Here is a 22,685-nt window from a genome sequence, read left to right on the forward strand (position 1 = left end):
ACAGATGATTTTTACAATAGTTCTTAGTACCTATACAATTAGAAATAAGATCATGACCTATCGTTGGCTTCTAACCAGTTGTCAAACCTCTTTTCATATTTCTTTAATCATCCGCCTCCCTTAGCCTAAGAGACAACACTATGAAATGTTAATTTGTTTCAAACAAATCTAGGAGGATAAATTACCAACTCCTCTTCTCGAGATATCTATGTCCTTGAAATGGTTTCCCTCTTTTTGTTACATAGTCAGTATTGTTGCTTTTATGTGTCATCAACTCCCATACGTTGTAAATAGTTTGTTGTTCGCTACGTGAGAGGGGCAAAAGCTGTACATGGTAACTGAGTGGAAATGTGCACTTTATGACAAGGGGTCCCGAATTAGATCTGCGACCAAGTGAGTTTGTGATGAAAAACACGACATTTATTGTTCTTATTTTCGTCTTTTAATGTGAAGGATACTCCCATTTTCTCGCAAATTCACAGTGGATCAATTCTTCCAAAATCATTACGTATTATTAATGTCTTCTCATTTAGCACACAGGTCATGATTGTGAATCATGAACCTGAGGATAATGATGAGTTCATTTAATTTCCCTTTATTCCTTACATTCAGTCCGACTGTAAATATGCCACCACGCACAACACACCAAAAATTCCTTCGCCATTTTGAGTTTGTTCAAAACATTGATTATCTGTCAACGACTTTTTGTTACTTGGTGGGATGTTGTTCCATCTGTCAGGAATCGGACCCAACTGTCCTAACGGAATATCCGGGTACCACTTCCTGTGCGGAACTACCTTGTGCCGTCATTGAATGCTTCAGAATGATGCGTTTTTGGATAGAGCAGAATAGAAGTCTAAGGCAATAACATGCCGCCTCAGCTCAATAGCTAAATTTTGGAGATATTCGTCCCCGAATTTCATTATTCCATGGTTTTGGACAGTCCTAGCTCTGAAACTATGCACTTTTGACCACCGGTCCATATGCACAATTTTCCTTATTTTGATGTGAAGAATCACCTGTTTCAGTTTGTCGGGCTAGTTCATTAACACCCTGTGTATATATATTTATACATAGCACATAATGTAAAAAAGTACTGCGTCATTACTATTTGCTCTAGGAACATGGTTTATAGCTCATTCTATTCAGAAGAAAACAACGTTTCAAAAGATACAAGTTTTATGCCCGTATCGTACACCAGAAAGAGAAAATTATGGGAAATCCGGGAAAATTTTCCGAAAAATCCCTTCTTTTAGACTTTTGAGCATCTCGGGCCCAGGCACGGGTTGATATAGAAATCTCAAAACTGTTTGACAAATAGTTAGAGGTGTACACAACACGTATGCAAAATTTCATTATGATACCTTGAAATCTAAGCGCGGGATTTTTTTGGTGAAAATTGTCTTAAGTAAAAAAAATGTGATGTTCCGTCCCCATCCCCCTTTAGCGCCACCAAGTTGAACATCTGGGTCCCAAACGCATATGGGGTGGACATTTAGATATTGTGGTGCATGCTTGACTTGACCAATAATAAAAAAAAACTGCTTAAATGACTGTTATAATACCAAAATGAGCGGTAAAATATAATACTGCATTATCGTACTAAATGTACCATGAATGTTAAAAAAGTCAAATAATCATTTTTATAAAACGTGTTTTAGCTTTTCATATATAGCAGAACAACGACTTATGACTAACGACGACTTTTCTTGGAAAGAGATAATCGGCAAAATGTATATATGGGGTGGTTTTCCATACATGGCCACAATGAAATTTTCTACGGGCGAAACGTATAGACGTAATTAATGAGTAACGAATAAGTGTGAAATCAACATTAATCGTGAAATTCGAAGTCTTCGCCATTGCCCAAACGTTTTCCTTTGCTGTCGGCAAAGTACATGTTAGTGAAGTAGTTTGTGAAGTGAGTTAACCATATGTGAGGCTCAAAACCCAGGCAAGAACATAATTTGTGCCCGGGTATTTTAAAAAAAATGAAAAGAAAATAAAACTGCAGTAATGAACAAAGAAATAGAGGAGAAAAGGTAAACTGGGAGTTGAGAAGGAAGCAACTTTTGGGCATTTTGGAAATATATGGAGAACAAATTTTTTTTTCTAGTTTCGTTATTTTCCAGTAGAAGCAGATGGCACAAAGTCGTGATTTAGACACTCAATTTCTCACAACAAAATATACTAGTTTTCGATTAGGAAAAACGTTTATTTTAATGTATTTTACAAACATAAAAGATCGAAATTTACAGATGATTCTTTTAAATATTGTAAAAAAATGAGAAAAACAGAATAGTTTTATTTTTCATATTATATCATATTTTTAATTAGTTTAGTGTGGGAAATTCACACTTAAAATGGGACTTTTTGCCTCTCGAAAGGGATTTTTAGAACGTTTCAGGTTGGTATCATTGGTTCATTGGATGTAGTCATTTGAATCAGACGTTGTATGTTGAGCTCGTAAATTGCATTACTAATGCTCCAGCCAACATGGCTGTTGCCAAGGCTGCAGTGCAGGCAAATTTCAATTCGGGCTACGATATGAGGTTATCAAAGTACGAGTACCTCTGGAACGATTTAATGAGATCTCTATTAGATTATCTAATATAGAAGAATTCGATTTGGGATACGATTCGAGGTTATCAAGATACAAGTAACATTTTGGAACGATTTAGTTAGTTCTCCATTAAATTATCTAATATAGAAAAATTCGATTCGGGATACGAGTAATATTTGGAACGAACGAACGAATAAACGAATCTAACATAGGAACTCCTTTATCCTATGTTAGATGAGAAAATTCGATTCGTGATACAAAATTTTGAAGATACGATATTTTTTCTGGAACGAATTAATTTCCATTAGTCTCTGTCATATAGGAAAATTCGAGTTAGGAAACGACATTTTAAAGACACAAATACCTGTCCGGAACGAACCAATGGGGTCTTCTTTAGCTTATCATTTAATGCATGAAATCCGAAAAAATACAAGTGTTATGTTTATTACTTTAAAATTCATTATAAGCGCACATCAAGAACTTTTATGGATAGAATATTGTTATGTGATTCTATAACAGTCCTGGGAAGGTGGTATTGTTCCCAAAAAGTTGGCAACTTGGGTTTAGAGGACAAATGCTTCAAAGAATATCATTGTTATTAAATTAACAATAGTGTTTCAAATACGTGGCTAGTAAAGAAATCTCAATTTGTAGCCAACAAATAAATCTGTTAAAGAAAGTAACCAAATGTTAATTTTTTTATTAAGAACAATGAATTTTTAATTATTAAAATTGGTAAAATATATTACTTCAAGTGTTTCCTGTGCATGTCATCCGATTTTTCAGATGGCATGGCATTTCCCTGCCACCACAATAAAAAAAAAACGGATAAAACCCCTTTACACATGTTTAAATTGTTGTAAACCTAGTCTAAAATGACCATCTCTAGACAAAAATTACCTGTCGGAAGCTTCATACACTAATGGGTTAAATGGGAAAATTTGATTATGGGTACCAGATTTTCAAGACACAAGTAACTTTCTGGAACAAATCAATGGGATTTCCATTAGCCTATTTCATATACGAACATTTGGTATAGGATTCAGTATAATCTAGTAAAACTTCGTTTGGAGAGTAAAGTCTTACCTTAAAGTTTCTTTATGCATACTGGGAAAGCTCAACCGAAAACTACTTCTAGCCCTTCGTTTGCAACTTGGCTTTTACGGATATTGCAACACGAGCTTAATCATAAGTATTTCTTATACTATTCTGGGTTACATCTTTGCTCTTCGTTTATCCTGACAATCGAATAAACTAGGGACTCTGGTGTTACTTTGTAGAAACGGTTGTAAACTACTGATAGGACTTGATAATTTATATAATTTTATAAGTTTTTAAAAACTCCTTGCCTAATCTACGATACAAATTCCGATTTATCCAAAAATCACAAGAGTACTATTATAGAACATTATAGACCAAACCTTTTTGGTGATTCGCGTTAGTTTCGGGAATAAATAGGCATATTTGGTGATTTTTATACCATTAGAGGCCTTTTCTACCTATTTTGGACCAAAAAGTAACCAAATTTGCCTATTTATCCGGAAACTAAAGAGAATCATTAAAAAAAGTTTTGGTATTAATGTACTACAATATTACTCAGAAGTAGAGAGAAAGTTCAACATACTTTACTCAAAACGAAAAGAATGAAGCTACACGACAATCATTACTACAAGATGAAATGTTTCGTATATCATAGTGCATGGACACTTCTCAATTTACGCCAAGGTTACTTATCTTTGATGGCAGAACAGCTATGATGATGATGACAATGACTCCTATTCCAAGACGGAAAGAGTGACGAGAAACGGAGTGTGTGAAAACTTGGATTCGATAGTAAGTCATCTAAAACTATGATTAGGGTACTTATGATGATGATTTCGGAACGAGAAATAGAACGCAGTTTTTCGCTACAAAAGAGAATATAAGGAGAATTACTTCACCCTCTACCAAAAGGAACATTATAAACTCTACCACAACACTTGCTACTTATAAACTCAATTTCGCTTCTCAATGCTTTTATTCTGTTGCTCCGAAGAAATTTGTCTGAAATCATTAATGGTGCAAAATATTATTTGGTGCCTTTATCTTATAATTACCTTTTTTTAGAATCTTAAGCAAGAGGTTTCTCGCAAGGTACTGCATTCAGAACAAAGCAAAGGTTTAATCGTAAGGAATTGTGTGATGTTCAAAGCCGAGGTATTCTACTAAGGCTATAAACCAAAAATTATTACGAAGCTTAACTCATTTTCGAGCGTGCTGGAAAGTAAGCAAAATTTCTAACCTATAATTGCAAAATATGTTTTGTTTACATGGTGATTGATGCATACATAGCTGATAGAAGAGATAGGAGAGCATTTAACATGCGTTTCGTGTTATTTACCTGCGTTTACATATTACAGAACACTATTGATGTTATAGAATTACTTACGACTTCAAATTTCTTTGTTTCAGTTACATCTTCTAAGGAAATAAATATAAAACTAAGGTATATGTATAGATATGCAAGTTTAATCAGTTATATTTTTCAACTTTCATGATCATATGAATCATGCATTTAAAATGGCATATATATAATAAGTTGTAGTTTTCGGTGCATTTAACTTCTTTACCAAGATATGTGCATTAATCTAAAATACTTTTTTGAAAAAGATTCTATTTTTTGATCTATGTTTTATCATGCTAAAGCAAATAATTCCAGAAATAAATAATTTGTAAAACATACCAAACAACTCAAACATTGTTTTGGTTGTTTCGTTATGTTTATCTTATAATATTAAACATTCCTTGAGAAATGAATATTCATGCTTGCGCAATATGGGTATTCATGCTGTTGAGCTATTTACTTACTAATATCATGCAAGTATGTGACAAAATTTGAAATTACATTTTAAAATAATTTTTTTTGAAAGAATAAAGGGAAAATTATTAAATTTTCTTACAGTGGAAATAAATAAATAGTAAAACAATTTTATTACTATTCAGTTTATTTTCATTAATAATTTATACAGTAGTATTTATAATAATAGAAATAATTATAATAATGTGTCATGTAATATATAAACATTTTATCAATAATGAGATCATTAATAAATATAGAATACTGTAAAGATATATATATAATATATAGAATAATATTCAAGTGTTTATATTAACATAACACATAAAATTTATTAACAAATCACAGCTCTATATGCATCAGTCATCATAATGGCTAAACAAGTGCAAAGGCACTAATATTTACTTTCTTTATAATTTGGCGTATGGTTGAATTTGAGATGTGAATATACATATGCAATGTACTTTATTAGGTTGTTCAAAATGAAGTGGGACTGATTTTATTTGAAGGATACTAAGAAAAAGCCTCTGCTTTGAATTTCACCTTCTACTTCAAGAAAAGTGATTATCAATTATAATATGCTTAGTGCACGATTCCAACGGTATATTTTATAATTTCTTGTCAAGGAGATACAGTATCATCACAGTAATATCTATTGATCTGCCAATTAAAATCTTCTGCAAAAACAAGAGTATTTCGCGTAAAACGAACGTTTTCAAAAGTGTTTCCTAACAGAAAACATACTTATTATCACAGTAAACAATAAACCAGCAAATCACATAAATTTTATTCAAGGAGAGGAATATTTAAATTATCTCAAAGACGTACTCCTACAAAAATCAAAGCACTTAGAAAGATATTGAATATCCTTTGTTTTGAGCAAGTTTGAAAGTAACTAAGGAAAATTGACAGTATAATGACAAAATTACCTGGCGTAATATTTTACTTAGCATGAAATTCATATTTAAAACAGCCTTCCAATGAGACATTACAAGCTCTTTAACAATTTTACTTATACTGGGAAGGAACTTGAGAGCTGAATTTTTCTATGAGAAAGAGCTATTATTGATAGAAATCAAAGAAAAAATAGTTATAACTTTTTCATTTCTTCGAAGTTAAATGAAACTGATTTTTTTTAATTTCCGAATTTTAAAATTGGGTATCTTTAGTAAGACAGAGGATAAAAGTTTGAAACTCCTCCAAGTTTAAGCCCTGTACGGTAGGTAACAGTAAATACAAAACTAATTGGTGATTTGTAATTTATGGAGAATACGTAAGTCATTAAGTTATTGATGTACAATTGCTATAATCATGTTATTCCAGTGGGGAACAGGTTAACATCATTTCTCTCTTTCATTTCCAAAATGCCTTATTGCTCCATCCCATGCAATATTTATTCGTTGACCGTGAAAAATCGATAGTCCCAATCATGTTTGAATAACCTAATATAAATTAATAAGATGCTTTTAAACATATTACTTACGACAGAGGTATCAAATAAGAACCATTTTCCGAAACTAGTTTTATATTGCAATATTAAAATATAATTTCTCTCTAAAAGTTCTATCCATGAGCATCTGAAGGCCTATCTATGATATTTTCTCACCTAGCACAGTGCGATATAATAGAAAGTACATTAATATCTATTTGTGTTAAAATTATATAGGATTTCCAGAACATTGGTCTAAAACCTATTACTTAAATCGAATTAAAATTGCAAAACATTGTTGAAACGATGACACATTTCATGATTCTGTATGTAGAGTTAATTTTCTACTTAACTGATACTAAACACTGTATCAAATACTTGTAGAATACTTAAAATTAAAAATGTCAATTTAATAGATTTGATTCTATGCTATATAAGGTAGATGTTGTTGAGCATTATATACTTGATGTTTTACAAATTACTCTTTACCGTAACCACTACTAATGAGAAATAATTTTAATATCGGCTAATTAACTAAAGATATTAATAAATTTCATCAAATTGCTTACAAATATATTGAAAATAATATGTAGTTCCTAAAACACATTTGTTCCACTGTTCATATTTTTTTCATTTGAATCTATTCTTTTTATTCTAATTAGTGTCATATTAGTAAAAGTACTAATTACAGCAAATCAAAGATAACAAAAAAATTCCTGGTGGAAGAACGTGGATTGTTTTAATCCACGATTGTTGGAAGAGGCACAGGACAACGGTGACTATGGGATGTATTTTGGAGATCCACAAGGCGATCTAGATCGTAAAAGAAAAATCCATAAATTGTTCTATTAGAACCTTTGAATCTAGTTTCAATCTGAAGAAAACTAGATCTGAAACTGGATGCTGAGATCAAGTTTTTAAAAAATATGTGAAAATAAATTGATAAATACGCTATAAAGCGAATAGTGGCAATATCAATAATATACGTTTAAATACAAAACAACGTATTGTAAGATCAAATATTAATGTATACATTCTATATATCAACACAAGAAGTTCACAAGTTTATTACAGAGATAATCTCAGTTGAATATTCTTTTAAAATGCCATGCAATTTAAATTAGGATTCTCCAAATCCAAATTCAAGGCAAATTTAAAATCCAAATTCCAAATAACCTTTTACATCACAAAGATTTTCTGTTCAAAATTATAATCCGAATCAAAGAAGTATACAAATTACATAAGTAATTCTGATTGATTTCGCATTTACAAGAAACATATTGATAGTGGTAAGTGATTTTTAATATTTGTCCCGTTGTTGCCTCAAGAATGAGATAGTTAAAAATTAAAATACATTAAAAGAATTTAGGTAGTACGGAGAGAGTATAATAACAATTATGTAAGATATTACATTTATTGTTGTTGATGATGTACGATGGACGTATACTTTCGAAGTATTTGAATACATAGTACTTTAGTCAATTAAAATATTTATAAACAAAGGTAATATAACTTATATCGTTGAATTTCTTGCTACAGTTTAAATCTGTCATATTCGTTTTAGCTAACTGTCAAAAAGATTTTCTCAAAATTTATGCTCATATATACAATAAATAAAAATTATTATTTTCATTGTAGAATATTTATAAATAGCGTATATTTTTTAAAAATTTATATCATACAATTTCACATTAAAAACTATAAATTAAAATAGATATTGACTAACAAAAATATGAAATTTTGCATAATTTCAACACATTTTAATATGAATTACGGTACTGATAAGTAGGAAAACACATTGATATTTTTTTAAAATTATAAGTTGTCTTAATTAGAAGTTTTTTAAAAATATTTTTAAATAACTCGAATCAGTTATTATTTAATTTGTTCGAAACGAAATTATGTGAAGTATATAAATATTATTCGTAAAAATACTTCAATCAAACTATGTTTGTAAATACATTAATTATAAAAGTATCCTACATTAGCTTAAATTCGAACTCTTTCATCTACGTTCTATAGGACCTAATTAAAAGTTTGTACTGAAGATATATATTTTGGCGTTAGCATCGTTGTTTCACATACGTAACAAAATTGTCATTTCACTAAGATTTTTTTTGCGAAATTTTTGTTTTTCTCTAGATGTTATTCTAAACTGATATTTAGATTTGTTCATTGAAGTACAAAATCGTATGTGCTTTAGAATATTAAGCTGTTTTTTTTTTAATTTTGCTTAAGAATATATACAAATTGCAATACGTGAATTTATCGTATAGAAAAATAAAGACAATTTTATTGAATTTGTTTCGAAAATCGTGATATATATATATATATATATATATATATATATATATATAGTAATTTAAAAGCCTGAACATAATATTATTTCTTGTTTTTTAAATATAAACTAAAATGCGTAAAGCGGAAATTTTCTATTTCTTTTGAGATACGTATGATAATGTAGTTTGACTGGCATTAAGAGTACTAAAGTATCTCTTCATAGCCTGTAATAACGTAATATAATATCGACCTTAGATAGTATCGCATTCAGGATACCTTGATGTCATGTGTCAGGAGTAGTAACTCTTCCACGTAACCATTGCTTGACTTTGAATTTCTACAAATTGAAAGATTTCTGAATTTTTTAATGTATAGAGGATTAAAATCGTTTCATTTCATTTAACTAGTTAAATTTGATTTGAAACAGGCTCATTATTGTTTGTCTACGAAACTATTAGATATTCTGTAATAAATCATTATTATTACTACATAATTTTGCATAAAAATGAAAGAAATACATATAAGCTATACAATCTCATACAAAGAGAATTAGCTTTAGCATATTCCAGCTACAACCTGAAGTTGTTAGTTTGCTTGTGAGTGAAAAACTAATTCAAGTCATATGGTTACAGTTCATAATCATTTAAAACACTCAAAGAGCTCATTGGTTTGTTTATAATTGTTTTGTTTGGTTACAATTGTTTTGCATGTATATATATATATATATATATATATATATATATATATATATATATATATATATATATATATATATATATATATATATATGTGTGTGTGTGTGTGTGTGTGTTTCAGAAAATAAAGTTGTAAATTCTAGAAATACTATTAAGTATTTTCTGTTTCGTATGAGATTTACAGGAATTTTGGTCTTCTCTTTATATGAAATATTGGGTACAAAAGCGATAAAGGACATTATTTTCAATTCTTTTGCATTAATTTCCATTGTATGTTGGAATTAATCCTGACTTACTATCTTTCCAGAGCTGTTGTTGATTGAATGATTGTTTAGTATCAATTCAAGGACCAGTTATAGACCTCAAAACTTATATGAACAATTTCAATATTAGTTGAGAATCGAAGCATATGAAAAGTATATAACATAATCATTTGAAGTTAGACCGAATTTTCCCATTTTGTGAAGTATTTTCTTCAATGCTTCAAAGAACAAATCTTTCTATTAGCCTATGATTTTTTATCGATATCAGAAATTTAGTCTATCTTTTCTCAATAAATTTTGCTAATTAATATAATCAATAATTAATATTAACTATAATTTATTATTTTTTAAATTTTCATACATAACTTGAATTATAGCTGCATTATCAAATATCTAGTACAAAAATTACAAAAGACGAATTTACTTCTAATATACTAATATTATAGGCATTCAAAAGTACAAAATTGCAATCGCAAGTAAAAGTTTAAGACTATAAATCGTATCAATATTTTACATGATCTTTATGGAATTTCTTTAACGGCGTTTTCTGATCGCTCCTTCGCAGCTTTAAAAAAAGGAAGAAAAAGAGAATTCGATAAAATTAGTTAGAATGGAGGAAAATTGATATTCTTTTTTAAAAATAGGAAAAACTTTATATTGATATTACGCACACAAAAATGTAGTATTTTATTACTATTCTACGAGAAAACTAATGTATATTTTAAAAATTATGGTTCGATGTATTATAAATATAATTGGTAATTATTAAAGCACAATGTATATACGTGATTTTACGTAGCAGCTTGGATAAAAATAAAAATTAAGTTCTACATGTGATGATAGAGTATATTGTTCTATCCTGATATCTTAGGTATGATTTGGATGTTAAATATCTCTATGACAATAGAAAGAATATTCTTCAAGTTCCGGAGTTTATTTTCATAATCTTCATGATGATGCAAAAAAAAAGTATTATTAATGGCTTTAAAATAATTTATACTGCTTATAGATACCATAACATGAAGCAATAAATATTTCGGAGATATTTCTTGTTTTGCTACTGGAGAAATTTCTTCCGTACAGATAAATACGTGGGAATAATGTCAATGTTAATTGAGGTCAAATTTTGTGTTACAGATCGCCATAATATAGCGGTCGTATAATTTTTTAATTGAGTAATGATATGTAGAGAATCCATTACGACTAAAAAAATTAATACTATACAATAAATATTGAAGTTAATTTGGAATCGGAAAATATTTTGAGACTACTAATGTTTGGTTCAAGTAAAGTCTGCATAAAATATCAAAGTTGAGAGAGAAATTCAGTAACTTTATTCGCAAAATATTCGCTTTACCTAATTTCTGATTGTATAAAATAGAAAAAGCACCATGATAAGAAGCTGCAAATGTTACTTTTTAAATAACAGAAACAAATTGTTACTTTTTTATTTTTGTACCTGAATAGCTGAATAAGAATTAAAAATAACATTATTTTCAAGAATCAGAAGATTTATCAGTACCAATCAAAAAAATGGTGGTGTAAGTACAATCTCACTTTTGACACAGCGCAATGGTCTCAGTACGTGTATTACTTTAGAGTGGTATTGGAATGCCAAGGGTCCGGTATGATATAAAATCGATCTTGAACAGTGTTAAATTGACGGCAGTGTTAATTCTACATTATAGAAATAACACCGCAACGCTGTCAAAGAATTAATCGAATGAACAGCGGGACACGAAAATAAGAACAGGGTCAGATTATTGTTTTTATATATACTCTGTGGTCTCAAAAGAAAGCTATTGGGGTATTAATATATTATTCGTTAGCGGTCAGTTAAACCTTTTATTTGTTAATAACAATGGCTGAGCAAAGATATTACAGCCTCTTCAAAATGCTATGTATCAGACATATATAATCCTGCAATTTTTTAACGTGCATATTGCATTGCAGGGATGTCAAATATCTAATTAACGAACGTTCAGAACTGCTATTAGTTTCTATTTTAGCTATATGCTAAACTGTACGAGACATAATTGCCATTTATACGAAGTAACGAATAATGTATTATACTTTCTGTAATCTTTCCATTTGATTACGGCGTTCTTACAGTTATTTTAGTTGTATTTCAACTGATAAAGACTCTAAAAATGGGGCTAAGCAAAGAAAATTTGATATATTGTTTGATTACTTTACTGGACATTTCCCGATTTTCTTCCCATCATCCAGAATGCATGTTTGCCAAATCGTAGCATTAAAGTCTAGAATACTTTTCTTCTTTGGTGACTATGTGTGGTTATTTGTAAACACTTACAAATTCTTAAAATATATCAAATACTTTAATATCTCTCATAATAGTCATTTCAGTTTAATAGGAAATAAAATGTTTCTCTAAACGCGGTTCTTGATGACGGTACACAAAGCAACACCAATAGTCTGCTACTAAAATCAGTCCTTACTACAAGTTAGCATGTCAGATAGTTTACTTAACTAATGCTATTTAACAATTTACTGCAAAATCTGGTGGAGTTGAACTAACACTAGGCATGTGTCAAAATTTAACACAACTCGGACAACATAGAGCCATTGTATTGAATTAACACAGCCATTTTCACTGTGTATATGAAAATCGCCGGGAAGTGTCCTGTCACGGTCGCTATTATATATCTCAGACATTAGGTTGATTTCATTGTTGTTAATAATTTACACTACATAAAATAATTCAAAAAAATCCGTGTCTTCATAAATACTATTGTGAATGTTAAAGTTTTATATAAAAGTGGAGTGACATTCAAGAATATGTCATATGATAATACATAATGTGAAGAAATTTTAAACCAGAATAAAACAAATATTATTTTTAAAAATGTTGCCAGTGTCTGGTTAATTTATTGTTAAATTTTAATTTTTTGTAACTTTGTTTAGTTTAAATTTACTCATTCTGCAATAAGAAACAAGCATTATAATAGTAATAAATAAATATTCGAAAAAAAAATATTTACCTGAATCTGGAGTTAAAGGTCCCATGCCACATTGCATAAGATTTTGTTTCAATGTCCTGGGAGGACTCTTATACTCTCCTGCTGACGTAAGCGACGAAGTAATGCTTGGCAAGCGAATGTCGAGATGGGAGCCTTTCTCAGTTATAATCTATTAGTAAAGAAAATAAAAGATCAATAGTATTAAATTGAATATTAAAGATTGTCTTAATTTAATAATAGATATTTTGTAAGAAGCCAAGTAAACAGTATCACGCTTGTCAATTATGAAGGCGTTGCTTGTAAAACCGAAAAAAGGCTCATTGGAAGTTAGAAACCAAAATGTGTAATTAAACTTACATTAAATGAAGAAAGAAGTGTTCTTAATTAAAAATCATTACGAATTAAGAAAGACAAAAATAATGGCTTGTAATTCCGATCTCTTTACCACTATTGGCTCCCCAATTTATAACGTTGTCCTCAATGATCGCAATGGTTCAAGAAATATATACAATGTACAATAATGAATAACTCTCAAATGCATTGAGGGAAACGTCTTATTTTTTGTAATATAATTTTTGTTCTGTTATTACATTGCATCATGGTTTCATTTTTCTTTTATATAGGTGGCGTGAGTAAAGCAACATGGCTGCAAGGTTGACATTTGAAGAAAAGAATGGCCTTTAGGTGGTACATGAAGATATGAAACCATCAATAAGGTGTAACGATGATATGCGTAATAAGAGAAAAATATTACGAATAACGCATGAAGAGATTTCGGGGCGTTAACAAAAGAATAAAATCTGCAAAATCAGTAGAGTAGGATGGGATCATGAAAAAGTAACAGAAGTAACAAAACACTCGAAAAACGTAGTCTAGTAGATAAGTGAAAAATGTGAAATGTTGTCTCCTTTTCTTTTCTCTTTCCGCATCTTACAGCAGCAATATTTACATCATTTCGCTCTTTTAAAAGACATTGAGAAAATAAATTGCTTGGAGAAGTAACGACTTAAGTCGACAACTAGAATCTGTATGAAGTTTGTAAAATTTCTGTTCTGCAGAGAATATATAGCGAAAAATAATTCCGTTTATAAATATTGCCATTGCTGAGCTGTGGTCATGATGATGCACATTTGTGCTGAATTTCTCTATTTCGGTGACAAGTCACGAATAGCAATTAGCAGACATTTAAGTATTATTAATGTCGTATTCTGTATTTGTAATCTTTAAGAAAACAAGGAGATCCCATCACATTTGAAGTGCGAGTTATAGTTCGTGTCACAAAATGCAAAGAACATGAAACAAATTCATTTTCAACTTTATATATGAAGAATACTGTGTGTTGGGTTCAGTGCTATTCTTTACAAAAGGAACGTAAAAATGTGTATGACGATTCAAGGAGCGGTCGAGCATTTGTAGGATTAAAAATTTTTGGGTGTTCAATACTAAACAGAAGATTAGAAATAATAGGTAATTCACAGTTACACGAAGTTTTCTGAATTGTTCTCAAATATAACGATAACTGCTTCACAAAATTAGTTAACATTTGGCTTGTAATGCAGTTTTTATCATTCTAGGTTGAAGTATACAGAAACTAGTGCGACAATGACAAGAAGTTCAATAATACTAGAAAATGCTAGATTGACGTATACAGAAACTAGTGCAACAATGACAAGAAGTTGAACAATAGTGGAAGATTCTAGATTGAAGTATACTGATACTAGTGCAACAATGACAAGAAGTTGAACCATAGTGGAAGATTCTAGATTGAAGTATACAGATACTAGTGCAACAATGACAAGAAGTTGAATCATAGTGGAAGATTCTAGATTGAAGTATACAGAGACTAGTGCGACAATGACAAGAAGTTCAACAATAGTGGAAGATTCAAGATTAAAGTATACATATTCTAGTGCAACAATGACAAGAAGTTCAACAATAGTGGAAGATTCTAGAATGAAGTATCAGATACTAGTGCACAACGACAAGAAGTTCAACAATAGTGGAAGATTCAAGATTAAAGTATACATATACTAGTGCAACAATGACAAGAAGTTCAACAATAGTGGAAGATTCTAGAATGAAGTATCAGATACTAGTGCACAACGACAAGAAGTTCAACAATAGTGGAAGATTCTAGATTGAAGTATACAGATACTAGTGAACAATGACAAGAAGTTAAACCATAGTGGAAGATTCAAGATTGAAGTATACAGATACTAGTGCAACAATAACAAGAAGTTGAACAATAGTGGAAGATTCTAGAATGAAGTATCAGATACTAGTGCACAACGACAAGAAGTTCAACAATAGTGGAAGATTCTAGATTGAAGTATACAGAACTAGAATAACAATGAGAAGTTCAACAATAGTGAAAAATGAAATGGAATATCTAGTTCAACTATCCATGATTATGAACCGAGCCAAAAGAAGACGGTGATGAAGATGGTAATCAATGGTTTGGTTTGTTTGAGTTTAACGTCCCACGTATATGCCTGGGTGGCTAAGCGAGACGCGGACCTACTGATTGTAGTGGGATCTGAACCACTTTTTTTCGTTCAACTGTAGCCCCCACTGGGAATCGAACCCGTGATCACGAATACCAGCCTCTAGGCCAAGGTAATGAAAGAAATGGCGGAATGAAAACAGTGGGAAGAAACTGGAGAACATAGAAAATCCGCACACATGATACTTGTAGATCACAAAGCCTTCTTGACACGAGCTGGGTTCAAACTAGGGACCTCATTTACTAAAATTGAGCGCTCTGTTACTGAAGCAGGCTCCTCCCTCAACAACAGCGAAAACATCACTGAACAGTAATATATGATATAAATGTCAAAGGCTATATAAATAGTTTGAAGTAATCTTTTTTTTTTTTTTTTTTTTTTTTGTAGCGTCAATCGAAGATTACTTTCTGCATATTCCTCGTATAATGTGAAAAATCTCTTCCAATGATTTAATGAAATTTTCTCGCGAAGATTCATTTCCAGGAACTATCAGCTTTTGCCGTATTGAGTCAAACAGATTGAATGTGTCACAGCCTAAAGGCATTAAACGTTCGTGTTGAACCATAAAAAAGGCATAGAGTCCATCCGAGTAGAACAGAAAGCATAAAAATATCTTTTATTGTCCTCACATATACACATATGTGAGAATATATAGACGCACAAGAAAGTTAGCTTTAAGGCCAAAAAAAAAAAAAAAAAGTCTTAGCCCATTTGCAAATTGGTATGTATGTAGTCGTTTCCCGAGATCTTAAACATTCAAACATATAAGTTCACTTTGGAATATGCAGTCTTGTAGTTCACAATGTGATTTGGGTATTTAAGATTCCAGCAAAATAGTTCATGAATACCAATTTCTCAGTGTGTAATCCATTTAAAAAAAATAGATATACATATTCCTGTCATTCTAATATATTAAAAAGCTTGTCGCTTTTTTCTATTATGTTATGTTACTCTATAGCTGTAAGACGAATGATGGTGCTCCAACTAATGTGACCACTAATGTTTTACCGCTCTACCGCACCACGTGACGAAAAGAACAAATGGTATTTCAAGACTGTAGACAAATGGTCACAGGCAAAGTATCTGACTGATTTGCTTTAAGATTATCCTACTACTCTTTTCTCTGTGCTACTGTAAACAGTGTTGCCAGAAAAAAGAAGTTGACACTAAAAGACACTAAATCGGAGATAAAATTATTAAAATTTTGCGTGAAAAGTCGCTAAAAATTAATTGTGAAATTCCATCTCTCTTTCGCTTATTTTTAATATCATTTTTAACGAACTTTTAAAAGTTCGGTACTGAATTTTCTATGCCTGTGTGTGTGTATGTCTGTCCGTCTGTCTGTTATTTGCGATTTTTTCAATTTTGAACACTGCATTCGATAGAGCATCAACAACCATCAGAGAAAGTGATTAAATTCGCGTCACTCTTACCGTTCCCAAGATATTGGCCAAAAAATGGCCGATTTCCAGAAATTTAAGGACCCATATCTCGGGAACCGTAAGTCATAGAGAAATCATATTGGTGTTGATCAATATCTAAAACAATGGTAAACATTTTTGTACCAAATAGTAACCAGTGGCCACTGTCCAACTGGTCAATGGTTTGGCCAATGGCCAATTGGCCAGTGGCCACCAATTAATATTGGTACGAAAATGTTTAACATTCTATTAGGGATTGATTACCACCAATATCATCTATCTATGAATTACTATTCCCGTGAAATTGGCAAAAAAATAATGGCCAATTTCTACATACTTAACGAGCCATAAGCTCGGGAACCGTAAGTTGTAGAGAGACGATATTGATGTTGATCAATACCTAAGAGGATGGTAAATATTTTGGTACCAAATAGTAACCAGTGGCCATTGGTTAACTGTCTACTGGCCAACTGGCCACCGTTCCCCAGATATTGGCCCAAAAAGTTCGAATTTCTAGATATTTAAGCAGCCATATCTCGAGAACTCTGAGTCATAGACAGATGATATTTTGCTAATTTTTGCGAGAAAGAGAAGAAGGTGTGGACAAAAAAGATTTACTTTTACATCTGGGAACAATCACACTTATCCTTCCTCTCCATCTCTCCATTCTTTTTAAGTTCGTTCTGGCAATGCTCTTGGAGCATTCTCAACTGGTTTCGTTTTGTAACATTTCTACATTGATATATTTTTTTAAAAAATGATATTATCAGGTTTGATCCCATTCGTCATAAAACGTTCTTGCTTAGTTTTTAGTCTTTTTTTTCTATTTGTGAATAAACGAAACGTCGTGAAATCCAGAGGCTCCATGCTTAGTAGAATTAAAGGACTATTCACCGGATACGCTGTTACATTCCAGAGTTTTGACTATGTATTTTATTTTCTTCTGAAACAATTTTGGTATTACATTATGCAGGAACACTGCATTGAAACTATTATTATTATAATTTAATACTATCATAATTATAATATTATGATAGTATTATTTAGTTAAAATCTGTTAACACCTAAATATGTCACTTTATATTATAATCAGACACACACACACACGTAGTTATATATATATATATATAGGGTGTCTCAAAAGCTCCTGACATAGGGTGACTCTGTTATTATCACAATTACAACAAAATGTAATAGGAAAAACCATCTCCAAATATTATGTTTTCGATCTAAACTGAAGGATTTTTTTTTAAATCGGACAAGTCGTTTGGGCTGTACACTCTTTATGTGCCAAATGTTAAATGAAAATGCAACGTTTGCATTTACCTGGACTCACAAGTTACTTTCTTTTACGCTAACATGTCGATGGCCAACCTTTAATTCAAATAATAACGTCATATACATATATATGACAGAGAATCAAGTGTTAATAGTGATGGGAAAGAACTATCCTGCTGCAACTCTGGTGTTAGAGCTTAGCTCACGAATCTCTGTCGCGATTCTGATTCTTTTTTGCCGTCAATCGCGGCAGAAATTCGTGAGCTAAGCTATATCAAGTATTTTTAATCGCAGATTCTACAAGCAGCTGCCTACAATACTGACTGAAGATGCATATTTAATAGAAAGTTGTCAGTTTGTTATTCTGTGACGGTATGCGGGAATCTGTAGCAGCATTGGAACTATTCCAAATCATGCTTTTCGCGAAAGTTCAATTAGAAAGAACTTCCAGAACTTTTAAATGAACCTGACATAGAAGGTATTGAGCTCGAAGATAAAGTGGAAGGTTTTGATGCAGACGACAGTGATTTGAACATTTTACTTGATAATGCAAATGGAACGAAAGGAAGCAGTGGTACACTTGTTGCAGTGAATGCCTTATCATATTCGTGATGCTGTATTAGTATTAGTTGGCAACACTGATAGACAAGTGGTAGCTCGTTTGCTTAAGTTTTACATGTGCATTCCACAAGTCCAAAAACTTGACGTTGTGCTAATAGAAAAATTATAACTTTATGTTGGGTTGGCAAGACTGCTTCTCTGATGACATCCCCTATAGTGCCCAGTGAAGGTTCCTCACACTGTCTACCTCTTCGAGGAAATAAAATTTAAAAGAATTTCCCCAATCTAAGGATAAGCGAGATAGAAAATATAAAGGATTAACCGTGAATGATTTGAATGCTGAAATATACCCCACACTTCCCCATTCCACCCTACTCTATCATACAACCACCGAAATGAGATTAGAAGCCGCCTTTGCACACATACTACACTGTACTAAGTTGCTATTGATCTGTATGATAGTTTTTCTATAGAAACAAAATAAATATGTCATAGTTACTGTCATAAATAAAACATGATATCTTAAACAATTACATACATATAGTTGGCAACATTGTACTTAGAAATTTAGGATATGTGTCTACTTATAGCGGTCGCTGTGGAGGTGGTAAAGCGCTCACTTCTCACGCATAGTGTTGCTAGATCTGAAGAGTAAAAAGTAACGAGGTTACCACACTCCAAAAGTACCAGACGAACTATTTGTAGCCCAAACATAGAAATGTCAGGTGTCAGACATTTGGGTTAGCAATGGTCCGGCAGCGACCGCAGTTTCAGACTTTACGATGTTGTGTTAGGGCAAACCCAATATTACATCAGCTGCAGTAGAACTGAAGTGTGTAATTAACTGGACAGGCGGTGGTGGTACAGAACGGGTGACTTTTCTTATTTTCAAGAACACATGTTTGCTTAAGTCAGTTTTGTAGGCTCTGAAATACACATTACAACATTGGGTGATATCAATAAAAATAAGTAACTACTCTTGAGAAGTCCAGCTCGAGAATCGGAGTAACTACACCTGGAGTAATCTCCTCCCTCAATTTCGTATCAATAAAACAAGCCACTACTCAGGTCTAGTCTGCTCCAGATTTATGAACGTTTACTCGCGCTTCCTCTGCACGTAGCACTGAGTCGTATCAATAAAAGAAGTAGTTACTTATTTCTCCCACTCATCGCGCAGTCATTTCGTTGTGGGTAAAGTGCATGTGTGGATATTATAAAAGAGTTTCCAGTGATACTTTCAAAGTCACAGATACCAGAAAGTACGCGAAGGAAAGCCGAAGCTTTGAAGGCAATTACAGTAAAATGCAACGAAATACCAAATACATCTACGACTGAGACACACATCCAAAAGAGAATCTTTAATATTCGAGCGAGAATAAAACAAAAAAGGAAAAACGGGAAACAAGAAAGTAACACTGAAACCATGGGAAGGAACCTATTGGAGCTGATGGATGTTGATTCGAATCCAGCAATATCAAGATTAACACGACAAGCGCATATCACGTGTTGGCCAAGGTCTTTGTAGATTGTTTGGCTTTAAGAGCGAAATCAGACACTTGGCCCCTTTGTTTCCTTTTTTAAAAAAGTCCAGCCAGTCACATCATAAAGCACATCCATCCGATTGCGTTTTCCACACCATACGTGTCCCATTTCGCCTTGGCATAAAAAAAATACATTCTCATGTATACACCCTTCCTATCAACGTTGAGTTGAATTGATTTTGAGTTTAACGTCCTTTTCAGTAGCGAGGCTATGAGACGGGACCCACTGATTAACGTGGAATCCGAACCACATGAGCTCCCACCGGGAATCGAACGTGGGTCTCTCATGCCAAAACCGCTTAGCCACGAATGAGCTCGTCCTATTACCGTATTCGTTCCCAAAGTACTAGGTTTCTTTATTGCCACGTGTGTATAGTCAAGTGCTCCGATAGCACCCGGAAATGTATATTGTTCTTACCACTCTGCCTTTGCTGTTTGCATATTACGCACACTTCCGGAAACAATCAATTTTCAGATATTGCAATAATCGCATCCATTACATTTGTAGTAGTCATAGATACATTACTTTGAGCAACACCAGAATCCCTTGACATTCCGACCTGGAATTCAGGATCACTCACGTAACGCAAGAAAACCCGCATCTTTTCCTCATTACGTAGCGCACCACCCCAAATTTAGGTTGATTCTTCTAAAAATGTTGTGTTAACCACTCTACATTTTCTTTCATAAACCTATAATGTTTTTGCAACATTTCTATGCAGTTTTTTCTGCGTAGCAAAGCAATCATATAATCTGCCATATTTAACACGGAGTCACCTATTTAGCTTGCTCCATAAATTTGGAGAAGTTACTAGCATCACAGAGGAGTCTTTGATTTTTATTGATATCAAACGCGGAGTAGTTACTAGGCTCGAGAATAGAGGTGTGGTTACTTCAAAAGGGCGGGGCTTCTCCGAGGTCAGCCGAGACGAGTAGTGCTCAGTTCTCTTTTTATTGATACCAATGCGAGTAACTACTACAAAATTGGGAATAATGAGTAACTTCTCCGTTTTATTGATATCACCCATTTACAGTATGCTTATTCACTATTATTCCTCACTTCTTTAATTTATTGCTAAATTCTTTAGCTGGAAGCCAGCATTTTCGAAGATTTATTGTAGCTCTACTTTTGCATTATGTTAATATGGACAATACAGTGACACAATTAAATTTCTGATGTTTCTGTTCATACAGCTTCGCAACTATTAGACCAAGACATTAATTGAGACAGTAATATCGTCAATGATACTGCAACAGTGCAAACTTAACAAAAGTCTAGTGTTGTCAGATCTGGAGATTAAGAAATACTACAGGGTGTCCAACCCGGAGTTTGGGATAGTAGAACTTTTGAACCTGAAGTGATACACAAATAATGGTTATACCAAATGAAGTCTTGTTCATGTATATATTTTTAAACTAGGAAGCAACGATTGAAGTATACCAGGAACCATACAATGTTGCCAGATGTAACCGAAGGTGCAAATCTTTTTTTTTTTTTTTTTTTGCAAAACATATAAATTGACTCATAACTCACACGTATGGACGTTCTGTCGTTAATTTTCAGTATGTTTAGTTGGAATAGCTTGGAAACTATGGAGCAGAAAAAAGAATTTTTCATTTCCATCGATAACTAATCGGATGAAGCCTCTGTAAGGGGGAACTAGGAAAATCGTAGTTTTCATAAATTAACACTCTGAATTGGCAACCCTGCTGATGTTTCAGTGCATCAAAAGGTGTGTTAAGGATCTGTCTATATTATGCAATTCCTGAAAACAATAAAAAACAAACTTTGAAATTATCATGATAAAAGTTTTACTTACATGCACCCGGCAACAGTGCAAATCATTTCTATGGGGCTATTTAAATTGAGAGGTATACAAGAACAATTCTCGAACTATTCAAGACCTGGAAACGAACATTCGCAGTGCCATTGAGAACATTAACACTTCTAATCTTCGTAAAGTTGCTGCCAACCTGATGAAACGTGTGAACCAGTGTTTGAATCAAAACAGGGGACATTCCCAGCATCCGCTGTAGAGCTGGTAACTCATTTCTGATAGTAGCAGTGTTGCCGGATGCATGTAAGTAAATGTTTTATTGTGATAATTTCAAAGTTTGTTTTTCATTGTTTTCAGGAATTGCATAATGTAGACAGACCCTTAACATACCTTTTGATGCACTGAAACATCAGCAAAGTTGCCATTAGTAATAATACGGAATAGTAATAATTTAAGAAGTTTTCTCCTCAGGGGTGAGGGGATTTCAATAAACGGATGGAGGTGAAAATAGCAGTGTGAAAATACCGCTAAAGCACGTTAAACTCGGTCGCAGAA

The 22,685-nt window shown here is 32.3% G+C and overlaps 1 protein-coding gene across 3 annotated transcripts in view; it reads right to left on the bottom strand.

The window, feature by feature from the left end:
• Positions 1 to 22,685, bottom strand: part of LOC145686730 (popeye domain-containing protein 3-like) — a 212,215-nt gene that overhangs the window by 26,331 nt on the left and 163,199 nt on the right. Inside the window, exons 8-9 of one of the 3 annotated variants that reach the window (XM_081760341.1) lie at positions 13,069 to 13,216; positions 5,546 to 7,641 (exon numbers count right to left, since the gene is read on the bottom strand). In XM_081760341.1, coding sequence (XP_081616467.1) covers positions 7,568 to 7,641; positions 13,069 to 13,216 — 222 coding nt within the window. In that variant the 3' untranslated portion in view covers positions 5,546 to 7,567. Of the gene's footprint in view, positions 1 to 5,545; positions 7,642 to 9,955; positions 10,632 to 13,068; positions 13,217 to 22,685 lie in introns of those variants that run through there. The other 2 variants (XM_081760342.1, XM_081760340.1) reach the window with 2 other exon arrangements.

Source organism: Thermobia domestica, chromosome 5 (genome assembly GCF_964235325.1).
Source record: "Thermobia domestica chromosome 5, izTheDome1.hap1.1, whole genome shotgun sequence".
Lineage (NCBI taxonomy): Eukaryota > Metazoa > Arthropoda > Insecta > Zygentoma > Lepismatidae > Thermobia > Thermobia domestica.